This window comes from Silurus aristotelis, assembly GCF_946808225.1.
Source record: "Silurus aristotelis genome assembly, chromosome: 6".
NCBI classification, from domain to species: Eukaryota; Metazoa; Chordata; class Actinopteri; order Siluriformes; family Siluridae; genus Silurus; species Silurus aristotelis.
The window spans coordinates 27,797,400-27,822,289 of NC_139579.1; the positions used below are offsets into that span (position 1 = coordinate 27,797,400).

The 24,890-nt window shown below is 38.6% G+C and overlaps 1 protein-coding gene and 1 pseudogene across 2 annotated transcripts; both read right to left on the minus strand.

Moving 5' to 3' along the window:
- Nucleotides 1-3: 3 nt before the first annotated feature.
- On the minus strand, nucleotides 4-3,803 carry LOC310727890 (procathepsin L-like). The gene is made up of 8 exons (XM_083544853.1): nucleotides 3,707-3,803; nucleotides 3,392-3,492; nucleotides 3,168-3,310; nucleotides 2,199-2,390; nucleotides 1,852-2,043; nucleotides 1,252-1,417; nucleotides 939-1,044; nucleotides 4-660 (listed from the first exon to the last, which is right to left on the minus strand). The coding sequence occupies exons 1-8, from the start codon at nucleotides 3,709-3,711 to the stop codon at nucleotides 561-563; spliced, it is 1,005 nt and encodes a 334-aa protein (XP_083400979.1). The 5' UTR covers nucleotides 3,712-3,803; the 3' UTR covers nucleotides 4-560.
- A 4,462-nt stretch (nucleotides 3,804-8,265) lies between these two features.
- Nucleotides 8,266-16,387, minus strand: LOC310727754 (procathepsin L-like; annotated as a pseudogene). The gene is made up of 7 exons: nucleotides 16,294-16,387; nucleotides 16,001-16,143; nucleotides 15,226-15,423; nucleotides 14,874-15,062; nucleotides 9,423-9,587; nucleotides 8,972-9,077; nucleotides 8,266-8,365 (listed from the first exon to the last, which is right to left on the minus strand). The product of its transcript is annotated as a procathepsin L-like (transcript).
- Nucleotides 16,388-24,890: the final 8,503 nt, after the last annotated feature.

A 24,890-nucleotide genomic window follows, 5' to 3' on the forward strand; every position in this document is an offset into this window, starting at 1 on the left:
AAATTGTATAGTTCACAGTTTTTAACTTTATTAAAGTGTTTAATGCAAGTGATTAATAAAGGACATACATTTGTGTGCAAATGTTTATTATTTGGCCTAGAATTCAACTACAACCTTAAACATTTTACACTTCGAGACAAATGATATTAAGGTAATAAATGGCATGAGATAAATGAAAAGGAACAGATTGTTTAGAGTTGAGCATAATGAAGCTGAAATAACCATGTGCACTAAGATATGTGGGTCAAATTACTTTTATTTAAGTGATTTTATCTGACAGTTAAATTTCATAGTTTGATGGTACATAATATCTAATAACCCTTGATCATCAAGAAAAAGAAAAAAGGCAAAGGTTTCATAGCAAAGAAAACTAAGCTTAGAGATTAACAGTTCCAGTAGCCGCAGTAATGTCATAATATCATTTTGTGTAATTATACTGTATAAGCACCATTAATTTATTGTTCATAAAGGTTAATGCTAGTGTCAAAAAGTAGAAGATATTATACTATGAGGTTTTGATGATAATTGTTCTGTAAATGTTCTATATGTCTTATTGATTTTCAAACCAAAGGATAGCTGGCATTTGTTGCAATACCACACTGGTTGTTCTTGTTCCTCGACATCATGATGTAGCCATTTTCGCCCCAGTTGAGACCCCAGCTGTGAAGTAGTTGTCGTTTTAGGAAGGAATTTAGTGGTTAACATGGATCACTGGCTGTATTTCTCAATTATATCATTTAAAGTTAACAAACAATTTTAAGTAAAAATTTAAACAATGTAAACAATTATTTTAAATTATTTCATTGTTTTAGATTATTTAATAAAAAAATGTAAAGACAAAATACTATTATTATTATTATAATTATTATAAGTTGCAATACATAAAACATTAATATTTATAAATTAATTCATGGGTTTTTTTTGTTTGATTTTTTTACCTATTCTTGACAAGCCAGTAGTCTTTCGTTTTTTTTTTGCCATAACCAACAGCCAGGACACCATGATCCAGCCAAGTGCTGCTACACTTTGGCTCATTGTAGATACCTTTAAATCAGCCATACATTGTTTAATTATTCCATTATTACATACTCAATTCTTTTATATTTTAATCAGTATATGAGTGGACTAATGATATATATTTAAAAAAAATTATAATTAAATAGCAGCATTAAGATTCAGATTGTTCTGGCAGCATCAACAAATACCAATTGTCAAAACAGGATTAGTATATTGGTTAAATATGAGACTCACCAGATTTATAGAGTTGGAAAGATGAGTGGCCTGCATCGATGGCGACAGAAATAGGTCCGATAGTGGCTACGGCCTCCTGTAAAGCTTTCTCATCTCCACTTTTTATATCCACATATCCAGTGCAGGTGGCTGCCACAGTGTCCGGGTTAAACCTGCAGTCGTTATCCTAAAGAGGGAAAGAGGAACAGGGCATACCAGAGATCTAGACTATTGTATATTATGAAATTGTATGCTAGCTGGATTATTAATAAATTTACAATTTACTAAAACAGCTGTCATTCTCCAATGAGCAAGAAAGGGGATTTATGCAATTTCACAAAATTTCATTTATAGCATTTGGCAGATGTTCTAATTTAGTATTGTAATAACTGTTATATTTTATAATAACTTTCAATTATTTAATTTCTAAAATTGAGCAGCTACAGGCCTTGTAGCTGTAAGGGCACCACAGTATCATTAGGTGATACTGGGATTTGAATTTACAACCTTCAAACAAAATGCAAAATTTTGACCTACTGTTTACCACTTTCCTACAAAATGTTTCATAACTAGTCATGCACATCTGTTTATCTGGTTAAAGTCTTTTCATGTTTTACTCACTATGGCCTCATATGGGTAGGACTTCTCTGTGTCAATCCCATTGTTGTCTTTAACATAATCAAAAGCTGAGTTCATCAAGCCTCCCATGCAACCATAGTTCCCATAATCCCCTGAGCAGTCCACCAACTGCTGCTCACTCAGTGACACCAGCTTCCCCGTCTTCCTTCGAGTCTGACCTTCCAGTGCCCCTGTCTAACAATGAATAAATGTAAAACAGAGTGAAACAGAAATAAACATGCCTACACACACCACAAGCTAAAAACATAAACATTTGTTAAATCTAGAGGCTTTTAAGGTAAAAAGCAAGAATAAAAAGGCCATGTTGCATGTCTCAGCACTATCCTTACCGCACTGAAGGCCCAGCATGAGCCGCAGTCTTTCTGGTCCTTAATCTTAGTCACGTAACCCTTTTTCCTCCAGTCCACAGTTTTTGGCAAAACACCTCCACCTCGGACAAATGTTAATGTACTGTGCTTCTTGGTCCTGTTGAAGGATCCCAAGCAGCCCTTAAACACAGATGTTCTGTACTCCTGATTATCCTGTTAGACATACAGTAAAGATGTAATTACAAATAACAGGTAGACAAATAACATATCAATTATTCCTTTAATTTACAGTGCCTGCAGCATACATTATTATCCATCGTTGAAGTAACTCTTTGTTTAATATCAACATTAGATAATATATTTGTGTTTTATTAAATAAAAATATTGTATCCTGTAGAAATTATTAACATTTTATTATTGTATACATACATTTCTACTGTAAAACAGAAAACTCTATTTATGTGTTAGGTCTTTTTTCTAACCTTTCAATTCCTCAATTGTCCATTTGGTCCATTTTATTTTCAAACACACTTTTTTGCCTGGTCAGATTTTAACCTGTATTGGACAGATGCTAGCTTGTATGCTTTTTTTTTTTTTTTCTTTCTTTCTTTCTTTCTTTCTTTCTTTCTTTCTTTCTTTCTTTCTTTCTTTCTTTCTTTCTTTCTTTCTTTCTTTCTTTCTTTCTTTCTTTCTTTCTTTCTTTCGGCTTCTCCCATTAGGGGTCGCCATAGCGGACCAACCGTATGTTTGATTTGGCACATGTTTTTATGCTGGATGCCCTTCCTAACGCAACCCTCCCCATTTATCCGGGCTTGGGACCGGCACTAAGGCTTGTGCAACACTAATGGCTGGGGTTGGTTCCCTGACCGGGGATCGAACCCGGGCCGCAGCGGTGAGAGCCGCTCCTAACCACTAGACCACCAGGGAGCTAGCTTGTATGCTTATATGCAGCTAATAGTATACAGCGTACTGTATGTTTTCATTGCTCACCATGTCTGCAAAGAAGGTCATGCCAAGTCTGTAGCTCTTAATGCCCTGGTCAGCCAGGATGTTGTGTGCCAGGACCAGCTTACGATTTTCCATCCAAGTCATCTTGCGCTTATATTCCTCCTCTACGGTCTTATAGATCTTACCTAAGAAAAGAAGAAAAGAAAGATTCAAAAGAGCAATATTTAGGGAGATTTTTTTTCCAATTGCTATACCAATGTTCTCACCAAACTTCAATTTCCAGACATCGAACTCCAGGTCTTCTTCATAGACACTGCCTGGACTGACCAGAACCACAAGACTGGTGATAATGATCAAAACCTTCATTCTGCAAATAAAACATTTAGTGTAATTGTGTGTTTTCTTTATTTTACTGTCTTCAAAACTGCCAGTGTCATTTCCCCAAACTCATACTCACATCCTTTTCCTCATAAATACCATTTAATTTTACACAAAGTGTTTAGCTCATTAGATAAAACTCAGACTTTACTGTATTGAGCCAGTTTACTTAATCCTTATATCCAGATTTACATGGTACATACCTCATTTTGTGTGTTTCTTGAAACTTTCTTGACTTCTTCTACAAGCAGAGAGCTCACTTCCTGTCTGTATAACCCTGCTGTGGCTTTTATCAGCTGCTGCACGTGACCACAAAGAGTTTTTTTTTTAGAGAAATTGTGTAATTTAAACATGAAATGATTGTACATGCTGGTGTAGCAATTGATACATTACTTAGTTTCTCGTAATGTATTGTTAAATTAGGGAAAGCGCAATGATATAGACGGTGAAACTTAGTCCAGAGCCGACCATATTAGAAAATTGAAGCATGTTTCATATAAAACATGAAATCTTTTTAATATTTTGATATTTAGGACACAACAAGTGTGTGTGTGTGTTTGTGTATGTGTGTGTGTGTGTGTGTGTGTGTGTGAGTTTTTATATATATATATATATATATATATATATATATATATATATATATATATATATATATATATATATATATATATATATATATACATACAATTTGAGCTACAGGAGCTTGTCTGTTCAATTGGACCAGTGGTCCACCTTTTCTCCCTGCTTACATTAATGTGCCATGGCCGCCCATGAGCCTGTCACTGGTTCACCACTGTTTCTTCCTTGGACCACCTTGGATACTGACCACTGCAGACTGGGAACTACCCACAAGAACTGAAGTTTTGTGTCAGGGTCTGGACAGTTTTGGGTTGTTTTTGCTTTGGCCACCAGATGCCGCCACTGAGCCCTTATCCCCTACTCCCTAGCCCAGGGATGGGCAAACTTTTTGACTCACGGGCCACAATGGGTTCTAAATTTTGACAGAGGGGCCAATTTGCAATCAGAAATATTCAACCCCCTCACCTCAATAGACAATACAGTGATGTTGATGAAAGGTAATAAAAATAAATGAAAAAAAACCTCGTGAAATAACAAACAATATTTATTAATACATATTTGAGTTATTTTGAGAACAAAAGTTGACTTAACTTTGAACTTCAAATGAAAATTGTTAGTCTTGTAACACATGAGCATGTGCAGTATTATTCAACCCCGAGCTTCAGTACGTTGTGGAGCGTCCTTTAGTTTTTATAACTTCTAACAAGTGTTTTCGATAAGTGCTGACAAGCTTCTTACACCTCTCGAGTGGAATCTTTGCCCATTCTTCACGTGCAAAAGCCTCTAACTCAGTGATGTTTGACGGCTTCCGTGCTGCAACTGCCTTCTTCAAATCCCACCAAAGATTTTCAATTGGATTTAAATCTGGTGACTGAGAAGGCCACTCCAGGACACTCCAGCATCTTTTCCCCAACCAAGCTTTGGTTGATTTGGAGGTGTGCTTGGGATCATTGTCTTGCTGGAAAATCCAATGATCAACAAGGTTTCATTTGTCAACAGAAGGCATCACATTCTACTTCATAATGACCTGGTATTTCTGGGAATCCATGATACCAGGTACACAATCAAGATTGCCAGTTCCTGCCGCAGAAAAACAGCCCCACATCATTATTGACCCACCTCCATGCTTGACTGTGGGGATGGTATTCTTCTGGTCATAAGCCTGCCCTTGTGCACTACAGACATACCGCTGGTCCATATGACCAAAAACAACAACATTATATAGGGGTTGAATAATTGTGACATGGCAATCTTAACAAAATATACTGTTACACACAAATACTACAATATACATTCTCTGTGTTGATTTTATGTATCACTTAACTCATTAAGAAGCCATCTAAAGCAAATTCCTGCACTTTGAAAAGATTTTTATTTACAAATCCCTAAAACTCTATAGGGTTTAAATATTTCTGATTGCAAGTGTATATATATATATATATATATATATATATATATATAAATGTATATATATATATATATATATATATATATATATATATATATATATATATATATATATATATATATATATATATATATATATATATATATATATACACAAATGAGTAAGAGCAGTTAACAGTGCTGGTCAAGGACACATTTCTGGAAGCCTGGTTTCCTAATCCTATTATAAATTTTATTGTGTTGTATATTTAATAGAATTAGTAATAGGTTTAGGAAACCAGGCTTCCAGAAATGTGTCCTTGACCAGCACTGTTAACTGCTCTTACTCATTTGTTGATTTTGAAAGAAAGGGAAAAGTCAAAAGGCTGGGTGGCGCTCCCTGCGGGACTCTGGAGTGAAACAGTGCCCTCTCTGGTGCCCCTTAGCAGGGCTCGGGAGTGGAGCGACATCCTCAAATGAAGCAACGTCCTAAGTGGCTCAGGAGCAGAGCGACGCCTGTAGCATGGCAGGCAGGCTAAAGGGTGTTCTTTTTAATGCACAGAAAGAGTTTCAGGTGGAGCTCTGAGGATGGGCAACCCCCCCAGCAGGTGTCAGGGGCAAGGCAGCACCCTTAGTGGACAATCAAGGCTGAGCGGGACCCCTAGCGAGATTCAGCAAAAAAGCAAAAGTGAGTCTAAAGTCCAAACCGGGGAATCAGGGAGACAGAACAGGGATCAGAAACAGGAGTTAAGAAGAGGAAATTAGGGCAGACAGAATGGTAAGAATAATCTTAGGGATGTAAGGAGCCGGTGAGTTATCCTGGTCACAAGTACTTTTCAGGCATCTATAAATATGCCACGATGCAGGACAATGCTGGTGACCCAGAAGAGTGCGTTTTTGAGCTTCATCAACCCTCAAAAAGTTGTAGGTTCCAAGAATATATTTTACAATCGTGACTGAAAAACTGTGCATATTGTCCCAAAATTCTTGTCCATGATCTCTGAAGTTTTAACTGTGGTTTGAGTCAGCTTGTCCACAAAAAGTCATACGACTACTAGCAGACTCCATATTTTGCATTTTAGCATATTTCTTGCAGAATTGTGCAACACAGAGTCAAATGTTATTTTTTGCAAGATATTGCAAGAGATGACTAAAAATCTTCCACTTAAACAAACTGAGGTCAATCCAAAAGACAAATCAAGAAAACACTTCAGGGACTGATCATTGTTATCACTGTCACACACATTCGAGCACATCCGATTATTCAATTTCTATGTATATCTATATATACATACAAATATATATACAAATGTATATCTATATATATACAGTGGAGCTCAAAATAAGAGAAACATTTATGAACATTTGATTTATTTTTTTTTATTATTGTAATCTTCATAGTTTAAAATTGTAAGGAATTTTAGTTGTGGCTATACCGTGCTAGTAAAAAAGTATTTCCTCAAAATAACCAAGACACTACAACAAAAAACCTTTATTTTCTGTTAAACACATTGATCAAAATTATAGAACAGCAATGACTGTAGCATGAGGTAAGAGATCAAAACAATATTTTCTGCTTTGAATGACTTCAGCACATCTGCGGCCAAAGGCCATCACTGCTGCTGCTCTGGTGAGATCTTTGTCCACTCTTCTCCCAGTCTCCTACACAGTTTGATGACTGTAGTGGGTTTCTTAGCTGTCACCAACGATAATAAGGAGCCATAACTTCATAACTGTCACCACATATTTTCCGAAGATTTTTAAATAGGTTCCGGACTTTGGCCTGGCCATTTAATTATTTCAAAGATACTGCTCTGCCCTGAATGAATGAAGAAAATTGTGTGTTTTTGCACAAGTATAAATGGTTAATGAAAAACTGAACAACTGTTTTGGTGGACCTTTTCTCACAATGTCTAGATTTTCTTGAAAAGTTTGTCTTGAAAAAACCTTGTAAGGATTTTTGTGACCTAAAATTTTTTTTCCCCACTGTCTGCCATTGTGTAGTAATTAAACAACGCTATAAAGACTATATGTATAAATAATATGTTGAGCAGTTTGCTACTGATTCAGCTGCAAGCTCTGACTAGTGACAATATTGTTTACCTGCTAGATGTCATTGATGTGACCAACTCAAATTTGATTGATTAAAGGTACAGCTTCAAGCAACATGTACTTTATTCTACAGTCCTTTGACCTTAGCAATATGTGAAGTGATGGCTGAAATCTGATTAAATAGAAACTCTAACATTAATATACACTCCAGGAAGCAGTTAAGCTGGAGAAAAGCTATGTAATGAAAAAAATAGATTTGAGAAAAATGTTATACATATGGGGGTGTGGTGGCTCCAGCGGTTAAGGCGCTGGGTTGCCGATCGGAAGGTCTGGGGTTCAAGCCCCGGTATCGCCAGGCTGCCACTCTTGGGCCCTTGAGCAAGGCCCTTAACCCTCTATGCTCCGGGGGTCCCTTACGAGGGAAATATCAAGGTCCGTGACGTGGGGCCGCCTTCCCGTGGGCTCACCACCTGCAGGAGGGACCGTGAGGGACGGTGCTATGAGGATTGGGCAGCAGTCAAAGGCAGGGGCCTGCTTAGACTGCTGCCCCCGCGACCCGAATTACGGATAAGCGGGAGAGAATGAATGAATGTTATACATATGTAAGTCCGGTTCAGACCAGCAGAAAAGTCCTTGCTGGCCCTAATTGCCTGCCATTGATTAACGTAAAAAAGAATTGCAGCTAAAGTCAGTTTTATAACGTTATAGATACTGTCACATAATTGACTTTCATTTGTACACTACTTTAAACCAGAGGATAGCTGGCATAATTTGCAATACCACACTGGTTATGCTTGTTCCGTAACATCTTGATATATCCATTGTCACCCCATTTGATACCCCAGCTAAAAAAAAGTAAGGAAGGAATACAGTTTAGAATACACATTAGTAGAATACAGTATACACCGATCAGGCATAACATTATGAGATTATAACATTATAACTGGTAGGTGAATAACGCTGATCATCTCTTCATTATGGCACATGTTAGAGGGTGGGATAAATTAGGCAGCAAGTGAAAATTTTGTTCACAAGGTTGATGTGTTTAAAGCATTAGAGCAAGTTCAAAAAGGGACAAATTGTGATTGATAGACAACTGGGTCAGAGCATCTCCAGAACTGCAGCTCTTGTGAGATGTTGTTGGTCTGCAGTGGTAAACAGTGGTGAACCAGCAACAGGGTCATAGGTGGCAAAGGATAGACCGTGTGGTCTGATAAAACAGATGAGCTACTGTAGCTTAATTTGCTGAAAAAGTTGCTGTTAATGCTTGATAGGTCAGGACTGTTTTGCAAAAAAAAAAATTAAAAAAAAAAAGGGAACCAACACAATATTAGGCAAGTGGTTATAATGTTATGCCTGATCAGTAGCTATAAAGTTATGCCTGATTGGTGTACAAAGATGAATTCACAAAAGCCAAAAAACATGCTAGTATTCTTGGTGTTTTTTTTTACTTGTTTTTGACCAGCAGGTAGTCTTTTCCATCTTCTGTGCCATACCCGACAATCAGAACGGCATGATTGACCATGATGCTGCTACACTTAGGCTCAATGTAGATACCTTTAATCAGTAATGTAAGGGTAAACGTCTCAAAATGATGCAATTAAAAAAAACTTTCATTTAGCTTCTCCCATTAGGGGTTGCCACAGTGAATAATCCGTATTCGTGATCCGAATGTTCGATTTGGCACGTTTTTATTCTGGATGCCCTTCCTAACGCAACCCCCCCATTTATCCGGCCTTGGGACCGGCACTAAGAGTGCACTGGCTTGTGCAACCTTAATGGCTGGCTTTGATTCGGTGACCAGGAATCGAACCCGGGCTGTGGCGGTGAGAGCGCCAGAAATGATTGTAAATAAAAGTAAGCAACTAAATATTACTTTGTCACATTATCATTATAAGTAACCAGATTGATAGAATTGGAAGGAGCTATGGCTTGCATCTATGGCAACAGAAATGGGTCCAATGGTCGCCACGGCTTCCTGTAGAGCATACTCATCTCCACTCTTTATGTCCACAAAGCCAGTGCAGGTAGCTCCAACAGTGGCTTGATTAAACCTGCAGTACCATCCTGCAGAGACAAAAAAAAATACTCACTTAACACCACTATAGATTTTTTTAATGGATATTATTGTATATTGTGAAATTGTAGCTAGCTAGTTAAATAGAGTTGCAATAAGCACATATATATATATATATATATATATATATATATATATATATATATATATATATATATATATATATATATATTTCTTTATTAAGAAATGTTAAGAAATGTCAACATGTCAATTTATGATCATGTTTTAATCTGTACTTGTATCTGAAAGTGATGTGATTGCAGCAGAACAATGCAGCAGAGCATTTAACTGAGGAAAAAGTTAGGACACAATATTCCCGAATGGCTAGTCTTTACCCTATTGGCTGAAATAAATTCAATGAGATGTTTCTTATAGTCATCTAACAGTTTCTGACATTGCCTGAAAGAAAGTTCCTCCACTCCTCAATGAAAGAATTCTTTCAGCTGTGTGATGTTTAAGTGATGTTTCTTGCATGCACAATGCATTTCAAATCATAAATTTTTCAGCCAGTCTTCGGTGGATTTACGTGTTATTGTCATGTTGCAAGGACCAGTTCTGCTTCAGCTTAATTTTTTTGTGAAAAATGTTCACTTTCAGGATCGAGCTGCATCTCAATGCTTTGGGAACACGATTGCATTGTCTACGCTCTGAAATAATGTGGTATTAGTCAAATTGGACGCCTGGCGTCACACAACCAGGAAGCTATAAAAATCACATGGAGTGAAGCTGGTGCCAGCTTCTGTTTGTTCATGAAGCGCTCTGCGTGTATTCATGTTGAATTGTTTGTCTATTGTTTGTCAAAAATAAATAAATAAAAAATCCAAGCCACTGTGAGTGGAGCACGCTAGGTCGGTTCTCGAGGGCGCTGACTGCGAGCACTGTGCTTGCATGTCAATGCAATCGGTCCGCTCCCAATGGGCACTCTTCAAGTTGTGTCCTTGGTCTGGTTCTGGTCCTGCTCTCGCTTCCTGGGGCTCACAAATAGACCTCGGAGAGGATTTCGAGACAGGCTTGTCCCTTTCTCCAACCTCACCTGCCCAGTCCAGCACTCGCTCACAGTCTTCGGAAGCATGCCTTTCGGCAGTTTCTTCCCCCTGTGATGAGAGCATTCAGCTCCGCCTCTCTATCTACGCTTCAAAGAGCTACGGGTGTGGCTTGCTTGGGAGCAGAGCATGTTAGGTTGGTTTACATTTTATGTACTATTCAGTTCAGGTCTTGTCTGCCCTGTTTTGATGAGCAGGCTCTTGTCATGGAACAGGAAATAAGCACTCTCCTAAGGAAGGAGGCCATCGAGGTGGTCCCTTCATCCCTCCAGGGGAGTGCTCACCCTCAAGCAGGTCATGTCTCAGATCAGATCCGAGGACTTGTTTATCACTGTAGATCTAAAGCAGTGGTGTCAAACTCAATTGCACAGGGTGCCAAAACTCAAAGCACACATTAGGTCACGGGCTGAACAGGATAAAAACACTAAAACTAAATGTTTTTTTTTTAACATAAATATGAATAAAAAAGGACAGGATTATTATTCCAGAATAAATCAATTTAAACTTTAAATAACAAAATATTTTGCTCTCCATAAAACTATATCCTGTAAAAAATTATACCAGTTAGAAAAATGAACATGCTGCGAAAAAACCCTGAATAAATAAATATAAATTTAGCTTTTAAGTAAACGTCAAAATAACAACAAATCAAACGCTGATATGTTCCCAGGTAACCTAGCATTCGGCAAGGCAGCTGAAGCGCTGCAATATGGGATCTGTAGTTTGTGTGTTATCAGCGATTCATATCGCGGGCCATTAATAACAATAATAATAGATATATATATAAAATGATCTTGTGGGCCAGATATATTTGTAAGTCGGGCCATATGTTTTATCAAATATTATCTAAAGGATTCATACGTTCATGTGTCTATCCTCCCTTTTTACAGGAAGTTCCTGATGTTTGCTTTCGGGTCAAAAGCTTACCAATATCGCTTTCTTCCATTTGTCCTTGCCCTCTCACCCTGGACCTTCACAAAGTAAAATATCGACAATTGGTTGATGTTACTTCTTGGCGTGCTCACTCGATTACAGAGAACCACTTATCTGGGCATCATATGGGATTCAACACTTGCGTGCGCAGCTTTTTCCTGCCCGCATTGCGTCCATCCTTACAGCCGTCAGGAGGGTCAGAGAAGGGCAGTCCCTTATTGTCAAGCAGTTCCAGAGACTTCTTAGGCTTATGGCAGCATGTGATTTCAGCATGTGATTTCACTTGGCCTTCTGCACATACGATCCCTTTACTGGTGGCTCAGGACCCATGGGTTCTCATGCAACCCTCTCTGTACGATCAAGGTCACGCAATTATGTCTACATGCCTTTGATGTTTGAAGAGATCCCGGGTTCCTGTCCCAGGGCCCCGTGCTGGGAGTTCCCGCTCATTGCGTCATGCTTAGCGGTCATGAGTGGCCAAGGTCTATGGGAAGGGCCCTGTCTACTTTGGCACATCAATTGCCTAGAGATGCTAGCCGTGATTCTAGCATTGAAGCATTTTCTCCCGGACCTCAGAGATCACCACATGCTGATCCATTTGGACAACACTTTGCTGGTGATGTACATCAAACATCTGAGCGTTCTGCACTCACACCCCTATACAGGCTGTAGACTGAGGGGAAGCTCCTCTCCTTGAGAGCAGCTTACATTCCGGGGTGGTTGAAAGAAGCAGCAGACACCCTGTCAAAACACTGGCGGCTCCATCTTTATGTGGTGGAGCAGATTTGGGAGAGATTCAGCAAAGCTCAGAAGGACCTGTTTGCTTCTCAAGAGACGTTGCACTGTCCCCTCTGGTTTTCCCTTACTCAAGCCCCACTAGGGATGAACGCCATAGCTAAGGGATGGCCGAGGCTACGCCTGTATGCCTTCCCCACCAGTTCTAGAGAGTTTGCTGGGATGGATTTTGGCGTAGCATGCCCCTGTTGTGGGGCAATTACTGAGCAAAGACCCACCGGTGACGCATTTTCTCTGTGGCCTGGGTGGGACACTGTCTGGTTTGAGCACTAGACACTTACGTCCACAGGACGAGTCCATGAAGGAAGTCAGGTCAACTGATCGTCTGCTATGGCCCTTTGAGGAGAGGCCTCTCTGTGAACAAGCAGACCTTGAGCAGGTAGATTATTGATGCTATTTTCTCCTCATATGAGTCTTCTGGTCTTCCCGCTCCATTCGGATTTAGAGCTCACTCTCACACATTCTCAAAGCTCACGTGTTCCCAAAGCGTTACGATGCAGCATCTCGTTCACTTGGGGAACTAGGGTTACATACATAACCTAGAGACGTTTCTTAAACACCTTCTGAAACAATGTATAATTTATAGTGGATTCTCTAATGGTGAGCTGGCCAGGTCCTGCGGCAGCAAAGCACCCCAAACCATAACACTACCACCTCCATGTTTTACAGTAGAAATAAGGCTTTCTTACAGGAACTAGAGATGAGTCAACAACGCTTTGAGAATGCTTTCTTGTTTTCTTGCTCTAAATCACATGAGTAATCCTTCCAACGGAAAAAACGTGACGTCACCGGCGGGGTGACATCCCGACCAGGAAAATATAAAAGCACATGCCATGGAGACAGCGCTAGCTTTTGATTGTTTAGGAAGTGCTCTGTGTGTGTCTGTGTTTGCCGGAGAACTCAGGTAGACGATTGGTAAGGGGTAAAACCAAAAAAAATAAAAAATAAATTAGTGACCACTTCCCCTAAGGTCTATGGAAAGGGCCCCATCTCTCGTGAGACATCAACTGCCTGGAGGGGCTGGCTGTGCTTCTGGCGCTAAAAGATTTCCTCTCACAACTAAGTGGCCATCATGTGCTGGTCTGTACGGACTGTTCCACCTGAATGCTTTTTCCTTTGTAGTGCTGCTCCCAGGAGTTCTGGAGAGAGTTCGCCAGGATGAAGTCCGTCTTTTCGTGGTTTGTCGATCCAATTTTTCCCAGGAGGGACCTTCTCTCTCAAGCAGTAGGCACTTTGCTTGTCATAGAGACCATTTTCCAATCCAGAGCTCCCTCCACAAATGCCGCGAAGTGTACACTACAGGGTGTGTAAGTCTCTATTTAGACCCAGTTAACTGCCCAATTGGACCAGTGCTGAGTTTCTTTAAGAACATTTTGCCAAAGGGTTGTCTTCTTCCACCCTAAGGGTTAACGTGTCCGCCATCGGTGTTTATAATGCTCCACTTGCCGAGCAGTCGCTGGGTAAAAACCCGTTAATTACATGTTTCCTCCGAGGACCGCCTCTCTGTCCTTCAACCTAGCTGTGCCCATCCACACTAGGCAGGGATTGGTCAGTCTAGCGGTATTGGACACTTGTTCCCACAGCGTTGTTGAAGCAGCTTGAGTTCCTAAAAGGTAATGTCTCTAGGTTACATATGTAACCCTGGTTCCCTTTCTCCACGGCATGTGCTTTTATAGCTTCCTGATTGTGATGTCACCCAGCCAGTGGCGTTGTACTTTTCCGTTGGACTGATTACACACGTGATTCAGAGCACAGAAGCTTTCCCAAAGCGTTGTTGCCGCAGCGTTCTCGTTCCCTCAGGGAACCAGGGTAACATACATAACCTAGAAACGTCCTTTTTGCTAAAATGCTGTATTTGGATTATGACAAACATAAGCTTTGTTATGGTGTCCAAACAATTACATGCTAAACTCATCTGTCCAAAGCATATTATTCCAGAGGTCTTGGCGTTTGTCTCTGTGTTCTTTGCCAAACTTCAGTCTTGCCCTCATGTTTTACTTAGAGAGCAAAGGTTTTTTCCTTGCACACCTCCTATGACAATTGAAGTTGTGCAGTCTCTTTCTGATTGTAGATTCATACGATTTGACATCAATTGTAGCAAAAGCTTGCTACAGGTGCTGTTTTTGGAGACTTCCTTAAACATCTTGTTGGCTGCTCTCAGGGTGAATTTGCTTAGATGGCCTGACCTGGCCATGTTGGCAGTAGTTTAAATGTTCACCACTTGTAAATGATTTTCCGGACAGTGGAATGGCTGATTACAAATTCTTTCTAGATCTTTTTTTTTTAAATATCTTTTACCAGACTCATAAGCATCAACAATCTTCAACAATTAAAAGCAAACCAAACTAAATGTCTGAGGTTTAAATAAGGTAAGACTCCTTCAAAATGCTATGTAATAGTGTTCTAATAATTTGCACCTGATGTGATACACTAGTACAAATACATTTGGGGGTGTCCTTACCTTTTTGCTCACATGGGTAACTAATTGTGCCACGATTAACTCACTCTGGCCTCATAAGGGTAGGACTCCTCTGTGTCAATTCCATAGCCTTTAATGTATTTAAAGGCCCGGTCCATCCAGCATCCATTACATCCCATGTTCCCATACTGATGGGAGCAGTCAACCAACTGCTGCTCACTCAGTGACACCAGCTTACCTGTCTTCCTATATGTCTGGCCCTCCAATGACCCGGTCTATGAGAATATAGATGATATAGGAAGAGTTTAAAAACAACAGTAAATGGAGTGTAACAGAAGGGTCTTTTTACACCAGGACCTGCAATTCTTGTCTGTGTAATATTGCTTGGTGACAGAAGTTAAGAAAACAATCTGCAGTAACAAACAACTTTGCCCTTACCACACTGAAGGCCCAGCAAGAGCCACAATCCATTTGGTCCTTAACCTCAGTCACATAGCCTTTTTTCCTCCAGTCCACAGTTTGTGGGAGATCGATTCCTCCTTCCTGTCGAAGGAATGTAGCTGCACTGTGTTTCTGGGTCCTGTTGAAGGATGCCAGACAGCCTTGTAGCACAGATTCTCTGTACTCCTGGTTACTCTGTTGGAGATCAAGAAGCAGTGAAATTAGTTTTTAAGAGATAATTTGTTCTTACTCATGCAGCTTATATGCAATAAGCAGCAGTAAAGATGATGCTTTCTGTTTTTATAATTTTCTTTTATATTTAATATTTAATATTTAAATATATATAACTAACTATATATAAATATATATTATATACTATAATAACTATATGTATATATAGTTATTCTACAGTTTTTCAGGTTGCTGTGAATTCACTTTGTTATTTTGAAGACAAAGGCCAAAGAGAAATATGGCAGCAGGCCGAAAGAAGGTGATTTTGGAGAAATACATAGTTAGAGACAAATTGTTCGCTTGCTTATGAGGAAATACACATCATTATTACTTCCAAATATCTAAGTATCAGTATCTGAGTTGATTTCTTGATTTTGTCCCAGAGTGGAATAATATTTTCTGAGAACAAATATCATTTCGGATACAGATTCTCCATAAATGTAATGGGTTGGATTAAAACCTATAGGGCTGGTTCCTCAGGCATACATTTGACATATATATAATATAAGCATACTACATTTGCATATCATGATCTTCTCACTATGTCTGCAAAGTTGTTCATGCCGAGTCTGTAGCTCTCAATGCCCTGGTCAGCCAGCATGTTGTGTATCAGGACCAGTTTTCGATTTTCAAGCCAAGTCATTTTACGCTGAGATTCCTCTTCTACAGACTTATAGGTCTTACCTAGAAGGAGAAATATTAATTAGACATGTCTTTTCAAAAGGTAGTTGGTCTTTTAATTGCATTATTTGTTGAAATGTAAGACAGACAATCTAGAAGAGTTTGGATTTACATAAATGCCTGACTCTGATTAGTCGTAAAAAAAAACTTCACCAAATTTCCAGGCATTAAACTCCAGGTCTTCCAGGGAGATGCTGGCTGCACTGGCCACAATAGCCACAAGAGTGGTAAAAAACAAAACTCTCATTCTGCAAATAATGAGACCATTCATATATATATATATATATATATATATATATATATATATATATATATATATATATATATATATATATATATTTGTATAAAATGTTTTTAATCCTTGTCATTTGAATTTCATTACATTCAAAACATAACTGTTCTTTAAACAACATGTTTCCTTGTTGGATGAAAATTGTCATGTAATGTATAATGTTCCTTTCTGTCACTAGGTGGTTCTTTTAGACTCTGCTCAGATTATTACATTTTCAAGAAAAAACTTTTTTGTTGGTCTGTTAGAGTCACATGCTAGCCATAATCGCTCCTCCAGAATGATTTGAACTTGCTCTAAATCCTTCTTAAAATCTGTTCAAAATCTGTTGTGTAAAATCATTTTCTATTTTGAAGTATTTTGACCTCCATGGGATCATTATAATAAACTATTAAATTATTTTGATGTATTAGCTAAAGATGATTTCAAATAAGAAATAATTAACTATTATTTTAATTTTCAAATATTCATAATAAGCCCACCAGACATATAGAACATATGCACATATAGTCTCAAAGATCAGAGTTGTGCTTTCTATAATATCTGATTTAGTTAGAACTTGTCAGTTCATTTACAGATACAGACTAAAGTAACTAAGGAGCTCAGACAATACTTGTTCTTAGGTTCATTAAAAGAACCAAAAAAAATCCCACAAATTCTTTGATCTAATTTCCAACTATTATCTTATAAATTATAGATAAAGATGCAACAGAGTGCTGTCTGGGACTTTATATAGAGGAGAGGATGGCTTTGGGTGTGATACACTATGTCATATCTATTTATGGAAAGATGTTTCAGAAACATGTTTTTATTAAATATATCTTATTTCAATACAGTTTGAGACAATTGTGCACTTTGGACTCAATCCCTTAGCACTAAATAATAAATGAAATTCAAATAAAAATTACATTAGTCACATATACATTCATACAGAGTACGACTTGTAGTAAAATGCTTTTTATGACTGTCCATGAACAATAAAAAACTCCATGAAAAATAGAAATAGAATATAAGGATAAAAATAAATCAAGGTATAAATAAAGCATTAGTATATTAAAAGTATGAAAATAATGTTAAGAATTGTATATACAGTATATATATATAAGATTTGTTCTCCTGGCACCATCTTTTATGGTTGAAGTGGCCACAGAGTCAGTGTACATTGAGTACAGCAGAGGGCTTAGAACACAACTCTGAGGAGCTGTACGGCTTGTGGTCTGTCTGTCAGGAAGTTGGAGATCCATTGACACAGGAAGTACCAGGACCTTCAACATAGAGGTAAGCATGAAGGGAATTATGGTGTTAAACGCTGAACTGTAGCATTTTCGCATAATTCATTTTCTGCAGTCCAGTTCTGGTTAATCATTGTGTGTAGATATGCGATAGCATCATTAGTGATGCAGTGATGAAGTCTTTTAAAGCACTTCATCACTGCTGAGGTCAGGGCTACAGGGTGGTAGTCGTTGAGGCAGGTGGGCTGGGGTTTCTTTGGGACAGGAACAAAGATGAACTGTTTGAAGCATGAGAGGACAAGAGTCTGTTCCAAGGAGAGGTTGAATATCTTGGTGAACACCGGTGCTAGTTAGTCAGTGCAGGCTTTCAGAACCCGAACTGTGATGCCATCTGGTCCTGCTGCTTTCCTGTCTGTGCTGGTTAACTCGCTATTACTCGCTCATACTTATTTTTTTTTATCATTTAAATAGTGTTTGTTTGCATTCAGAATGTTATGTTTATCTGGGTGCCTTTGCTTTTCTTCTCTGTACTTTTTGAAGGTTTGTTTTGTTTGTAATTTGACAGAAGAATGCATTAGCCAATGTATTTACCAGAAAACATATATTTAATATTTTTTTTGTTTTGTGTTAAGGCTTAACCACTTGTGCTGTGAAAATAGATAAAACTTGACACAACCTTGTACTTTAAATATACCTGCAGCACATCAGACATTTGTGGGAAATCAATATGACCAATATAAACAGTATCAAAAGCCACAAAGTCTTGAAAATGCTGGAGAAATCCTGTTATCAGTGATGTAATGACTTTTTTTTATTTTACCAGGAATGTTGGAATTTGTAAAACTAGTAAAAAACAAACTTCATGATGTACAGCAATCAGTGGTTTTAAAAATGCCAGAGCTTTGCAGCAAAGGATTCCAAGTGTCAGCTTTTTTTCTTTTAAAATCTGACCAGTAACTACAACCACTGTAAAACAAAACTGGGACTTGCCAGTGCACAAAATAATTGTTGTTAAATTGATAGCACAGCTACCAGTTTTTTGAACTGGTGATCTCACCCAGCAGCAGTGTATGCTTTGAAAGGCCCCAGTGGAACTCTATTTCCTTGCACTCACTTGATTTCCATTTTCTTTGTTGCACCCAGTTGCGTGCGGTCAGAACACTATCAAGGAGCACTGAACCACATTTACAACCATTAATTCATTAAGATTTCATAAATTCCCAACAGTTTATTCTCTTCTTTTCATAGCATTTCTCTTGGCTGCACTGCTTCCAGTACGTGTATGTGGATGTCAGATTTTTTTGTCAAATTAGATTTCAGCCTCTATGTGCCGACATGTCAATCTAATCTGCCCAGGGCCTTCAAAGTCAATACTGCTGGCCTTTTACCATTGAAAATATTACCAACGGGTCTGTTTCTTTAACCAATCAGATTTTAAATTCGCCTTACAGAATAGCGTCAGCATTTTTCCGTCCTCTGATTGGTTAGTAAAAAATTACTAACCCATAATGCAGTGCTAACATAGTCAGCCAATTACATACATGCTGCCACTACGTCAGTAACGTAAGTCAATAGGCTAAATGGTCAGTGAAATCGTTATTCTAAAGTTCGTCTAAAACATTTACCAAAACACTGTTTTAATTAAAAAAATCTTTAACAATGGATATAAGAAAATGGTTCGCCACCTCAACAGAGAAAACTGTTCATCGGCTCAGTTCAAGTATTACTAACTCCACTGATGAGAATGTTGACGCCCCAGTGATAGGACTCGGTGATGGCAGAGCTACTGGTTTCAACCGGAATGATGCCACCTGCTCAGGTGATTTGGGAATAGATGGACCTATGCAAGTCATACTAAGTATGTATCCAAACACGCATGTTTGGTACTAAAAAGAGGTCATTTTTGCAGGTGTGGTCTCAGAAAAGAGACTGGCTTGGAAACTCAGTTAAGGCAGATGCAGCTTTTTGCTCATTCTGTATGCTCTGGCGCCGACACTGGGTGCACAGTTGCGGTTGTAGTGTAGAGGTTAGGAGTTTTATTAACTGGGTTTCTTGCTTTAGTAAAATGGTATTCCCCCTTCATATGAAAAATGCTTCTCTCTCTGTAATGCCATGTGTTGTTATATTGCGTTTTTGTATAGTATTGATGGTTTCTATAATCGCAACGTGATAGTGGTGGTATTAAGAGGTGGATTAAGTCGGGTTAGTCCTCGCTGAAGGCCCAGGTACCAAATGCACGGCCCGCCACTGGATGCAACACATCCTGCTAAAATTTGGTTAACAATAATCATGCTGGTTTTGGCACGACCTTATCAAAAGTTTAAGATTACATTAGCACTACAAAAAGAGGACAATGCCAGAATATTTTTTTCTCTATTGCAGGCCTGCACTCTATTTGCCAAATACATATATATTTTTAATCTTGACCAAACATAGTGTAACATTAACTTATTTCAGTATCACTTTCTGTACAGGAATGTGAGCCTCTTTTGTGATATACAGTATGCTGCACATTGCTAAAATGATAAATGGTATTTGAAAGTATCTAAAAGCACTTTCTGTCCAGGCCTGTTATTGTTTTGACTACCCCTAGCTGTTTTGTCTCTTGTGATGAGATTGGCAGATATGCAGACTTCATGGAACTTATTGTTCCATGTTCCATATGTTTGCATACCTGTATACAGAGTTGAGGGAACAGATAACTCTCTGCATGAGACAACATTCTCCTATAACTTTTGCATATCTGGGCTCCCATGTAGGGTAGCTAAAGGAAAGTGCTTTCTCACAAAATACATTCAAGATCAAATCAATCACAGAATGCAATCTGACAAATTGTGTTATAGTCGATGAAATCAAGTTATAATAATTGTATATGTCCCAAAAATTGTTTGGTGCAAAAAAAGCACATAACTATCCACAATTAAGCATTTTTGACAGTGGTCCAAAGAAAGATGTGTCCTTTTTTTTACATCTATTTTACATACACCATCACACTGTACTAATGTTGGGTAGATCCTCAATTTACTCTTAAAGCAACTTAACTTTTCATGGAATATATATTCAGAAATTGAAACTGTTACTTTGAGATTCTGGTCAATGTGACGATTGTATCATGCAAATCCTGCAGATTTTTCAGGTGAACTTTTATCCTGTGAATCTCCTGGATTCTCATATCGTAAATGGGAGGGTAAGTAAAGATCACTGAACTTATTTTCCTGTTCATGAAACCAGCTTAAGTTGACTTTTACGTTGTGTGATGGTGCATTATTATAGTGGAAATAGACATTCACAGATAGGGAAGCATAAAAAAAACAGCATAATCCTTAACAATTCTCATACAAGCTATTTTATTATTCGAAGATTGACTGAACTAAGTCTACCAACAAAACTTTTCCCACACCATTACACCACAACTTCTAGTCTGGACAGTGAAGACAAGGCAGGTTGGATCTATGGATTTATGGTGGTGGAGCTAAGATTTTACCGTGCCTTCTGTGTGCTTCATTATGAACTGAGACCCCCTTTAGCAAGTCGAGCTGCATCTGAACGCTTTGGGAATGCCTCTGCATTCTCCACACTCTGAATTATGTGTATATTCAGTTCAATGGAAAGTGCTGCGGCACTGGTGGGGTAATGTCATGAACAGGAACCTTAAAAGCACTTGGAGTGAAACCAACAGCAGCTTCTATTGTTCAGGAAGCGCTCTGTGTGTGTTTGTGCGGCAAAAGTGGGAGCTGTTTAGATCCTTCTTTTCGGTGATAAAAGTGACCAGGAAGAGGAACATTGCTTCTGTCTTTGCGTTCTCCGAGTACCCTGAGACCACCCCTCAGGCGGTCTTTTTCAAGAAGCTCCTAGAGGTGGACAGCAGAAGGCTTGTCGACCTAGCAAGCTGGATGAGCGCTTCCTGCAAACTACATCACTGCCTCCAGGCCGGGGCTTGCCTTTTTTCCCAGAACCGCACCATCAGTCCTAAGGTGTAAAATATAGTAGGACTGAAGAAGTGTGACTATGGGGCGATGCCCCGATCGAAAAGATGCTCACTAGCTATTTCTCCTGGGTGATGCTTTGTCACTTAAATGTGAAATATCTTGTCAGTTAGAGACTTAACATTTATGGCATTAGACAGATGCCCTTATCCAGAGCGACTCTCATTCTTATAACTAAGCAACTATAGGGTTAAGGGCCTTGCTCAGGGGTTCAGGAGTGGCAGCTTTGTGTGGCTATTTGACTCACCCTGTCTGATATTTCCGACAGTGATAGGGCTGCCCTGCTGTCCTAATGTTAATGCGGTCGGCAAAAAGTTTTAGGAAGCAAAAAAACAGTCTGCGGCATTCCAGCGCTTCCTCCCACATTGGTGTTTGACCGGGATGGAGTCCATCTCCTGCTGGTGGCCCCATGGTGGTCAACCTGGCTTGGTTGGACTCTCGTTTCCAAAGCTTTCTGACGCAGCTGAAGTTCCTGAAGGGGAATGTCTCCAGGTAACATATGTAACCATGGTTTACTGAAGGAACGAGACCCTGCGTCTCTATGCCACACTGCCTGCATCCCTTCCTTCTCTTTTTAGAAGCTGCCGCTGGTTTTACTCCATGTGCTTTTAAGCTTCCTAGTCGTGATGTCACCCCATCGGTGATGCTGCGCTTTTGATTATACACATGATTCAGAGCACAGACAACACTGAGGTCATTCCTGAATCATTCCGACGCAGTGTCTCCTTCACTTGGGGAACCATGGTTACATACGTAACCTGGAGACGTTCATCAAACCAGGCTATGATCTTTCAGTCTTTAACTGTTCAGTTTTGATTAGCTTGTGTCTACTACAGTTTTCTCTTATTGGCTAAAAGAAGTATTACATCATGTAGTCTTTTGTTGTTTTTATTCCCATCCACAGACATGCCACACTTCTGTATGTCAAAATGCATAATAACTATCATACTATAAATTTTTAACAAAATTATACTATACTATACTATACTAAACTACACTATACTATACTATACTATTCTAAACTATAAGTTGGTATCAAAATGTTTCAAGGCTAACGGTGCGAACTGGTGCTATTCTGACCGTGTGTTACCATGTCTGTGATTTCATGAGCAAAAGTGAACGTACAGAGACGTTTGACATGGCATATGTCTGACATACGGCGATTCTGCAATAAGTCATCTGAGGTGTTTTGAGTGGCACATGCGCTTCAAGAGCATCACTGAAAGAGATGACGAGAGAACAGAGCTAGTGTCAAAACTATTTGATACCACCACTTTTACTATATAATATTACTACTATAATTACTACTACTACTACTACAACTACTATTACATGATCTTGGAAAATAACTGGCTATCAAAAAAGTTACAAAATCAAGTAAACTTTTTTTATCTTGAGATCAGTTCTGGGTCTTGTGAGTCATTATCGTGTTATCAAGAAAAACATATGTTATCTTAAAATCACAGGGAAAAAATCAGGACATTTCTGCTCTGCTGTAAACGTCATTTGCAGTTGCATTATATATACCTGTAATCCTGAATAGAAGAAAAAGATTTTGTAAAAAGAAAGTAAATAGAATTTTAACAGAAAGATACTGTATACACAATTATCCAAGATCCCAGAACAAATTTTACCTATCTTATTTCATAAAAAGTAACACCAAACATAAATCAGGTAACTATACAGGTGCATCTTAATAAATTAAACTATCATTAAAAAGTTGATTGTATTCAATGGTGTAATTAAATACAAAAAGTGAAACTCATAATATATAGATTCATCACACACAGACTGATATATTTTAAGTGTTTATTTCTTTACATTTTTATGATTTTGCTCACATTTAACAAAAAAACACCAATTCACTATCTAAAAAAATGTGAATACTTCATAAGACCAATCAAAAACATTTTCAGTGAATTGTTGGTCTTCTGGAAAGTATGTTAATTTACTATGTATGTACTCAATACTTGGTAGGGGCTCTTTTTGCTTTAATTACTGCTTCAATTCGGCGTAGCATAAAGGTAATCAGTCTGTGGCACTGCTAAGGGGGTAAGGAAGCCCAGGTTTCTTTGACAGTGTCCTTCAGCTCATTTGCATTTTTTGGTCTCTTGTTCCTCCTTTTCATCTTAACAATACCCAATAGATTGGGTTTTAGTTCTGGTGAGTTTGCTGGCCAGTCAAGCACACCAACACCATGGTAATTTAACCAACCTTTGGTGCTTTAAGCAGTGTGAGCAGGTGCCAAATCCTGCTGGAAAATGAAATCAGCATCTCCATAAAGCTGGTCAGCAGAGGGAAGCATTAAGTGCTCTAAAACCGCCTGGTAGATGGCTGTGCTGACCTTGGACTTGATAAAACACGAGCAGATGACATGACTCCCCAAATCACCACTGACTGTGCAAACTTTACACTGGACCTCAAGCAACTTAGATTATGTGCCTCTACTTTCTTCTTCCAGACTCTGGGACCTTGATTTCCAAATAAAATGCGAAATTTTCTTTCCTTTGGTAAAAAAGACAACTTTGGCCCACTGCGCAAAAGTCCAGTCCTTTGTGTCCTTTGCCCAGGTAAGACACCTCTGACGTTGTCTCTGGTTCAGGAGTGGCTTGACACAAGGAAAGCGTCAGTTGTAGCCCATGGATATGTCTGTGCGTGGATGCTCTTGAAACACTGACCCCAGCTGCAGTCCACTCTTTGTGAATCCCCCCAAATTCTTGGATGGGTTTCATCTTTTTTCTACCACATTTTTTCCTTCCATTTAACTTTCCATTATTGTGCTTGGATACAGCACTCTGTGAACAGTCAGCTTATTTAGCGATGCACTTTTGCGTCTTACCCTCCATGTGCAGGGTGTCAGTGATCATCTTCTGGACAATTGTCAAGTCAGCAGACTTTCCCCATGATTGTGGAGCCTGAACCAGACTGAGATGCCATTTAAAGGCTCAGTTTTAATGTTTTGATTTAATTAGCTGATTAGAGTGTGACACCACGAGTCTCCAATATTGAACTTTTTCCACAATATTCTAATTTTCTGAGATATTGAATATTGAGTTTTCATTAGCTGTAAGCCATAATCATTGAAATTAAAAGAAATATACACTTTATATATATTTGTCAGTGTATGATGAATCTATATAATGTACGAGTTTTATGTTTTGTATTCAATTACTAAAATAAATATTTTTAATGATATTCTAATTTATTGAGATGCATCTGTATATTCAAAGCTGGTTATACAAA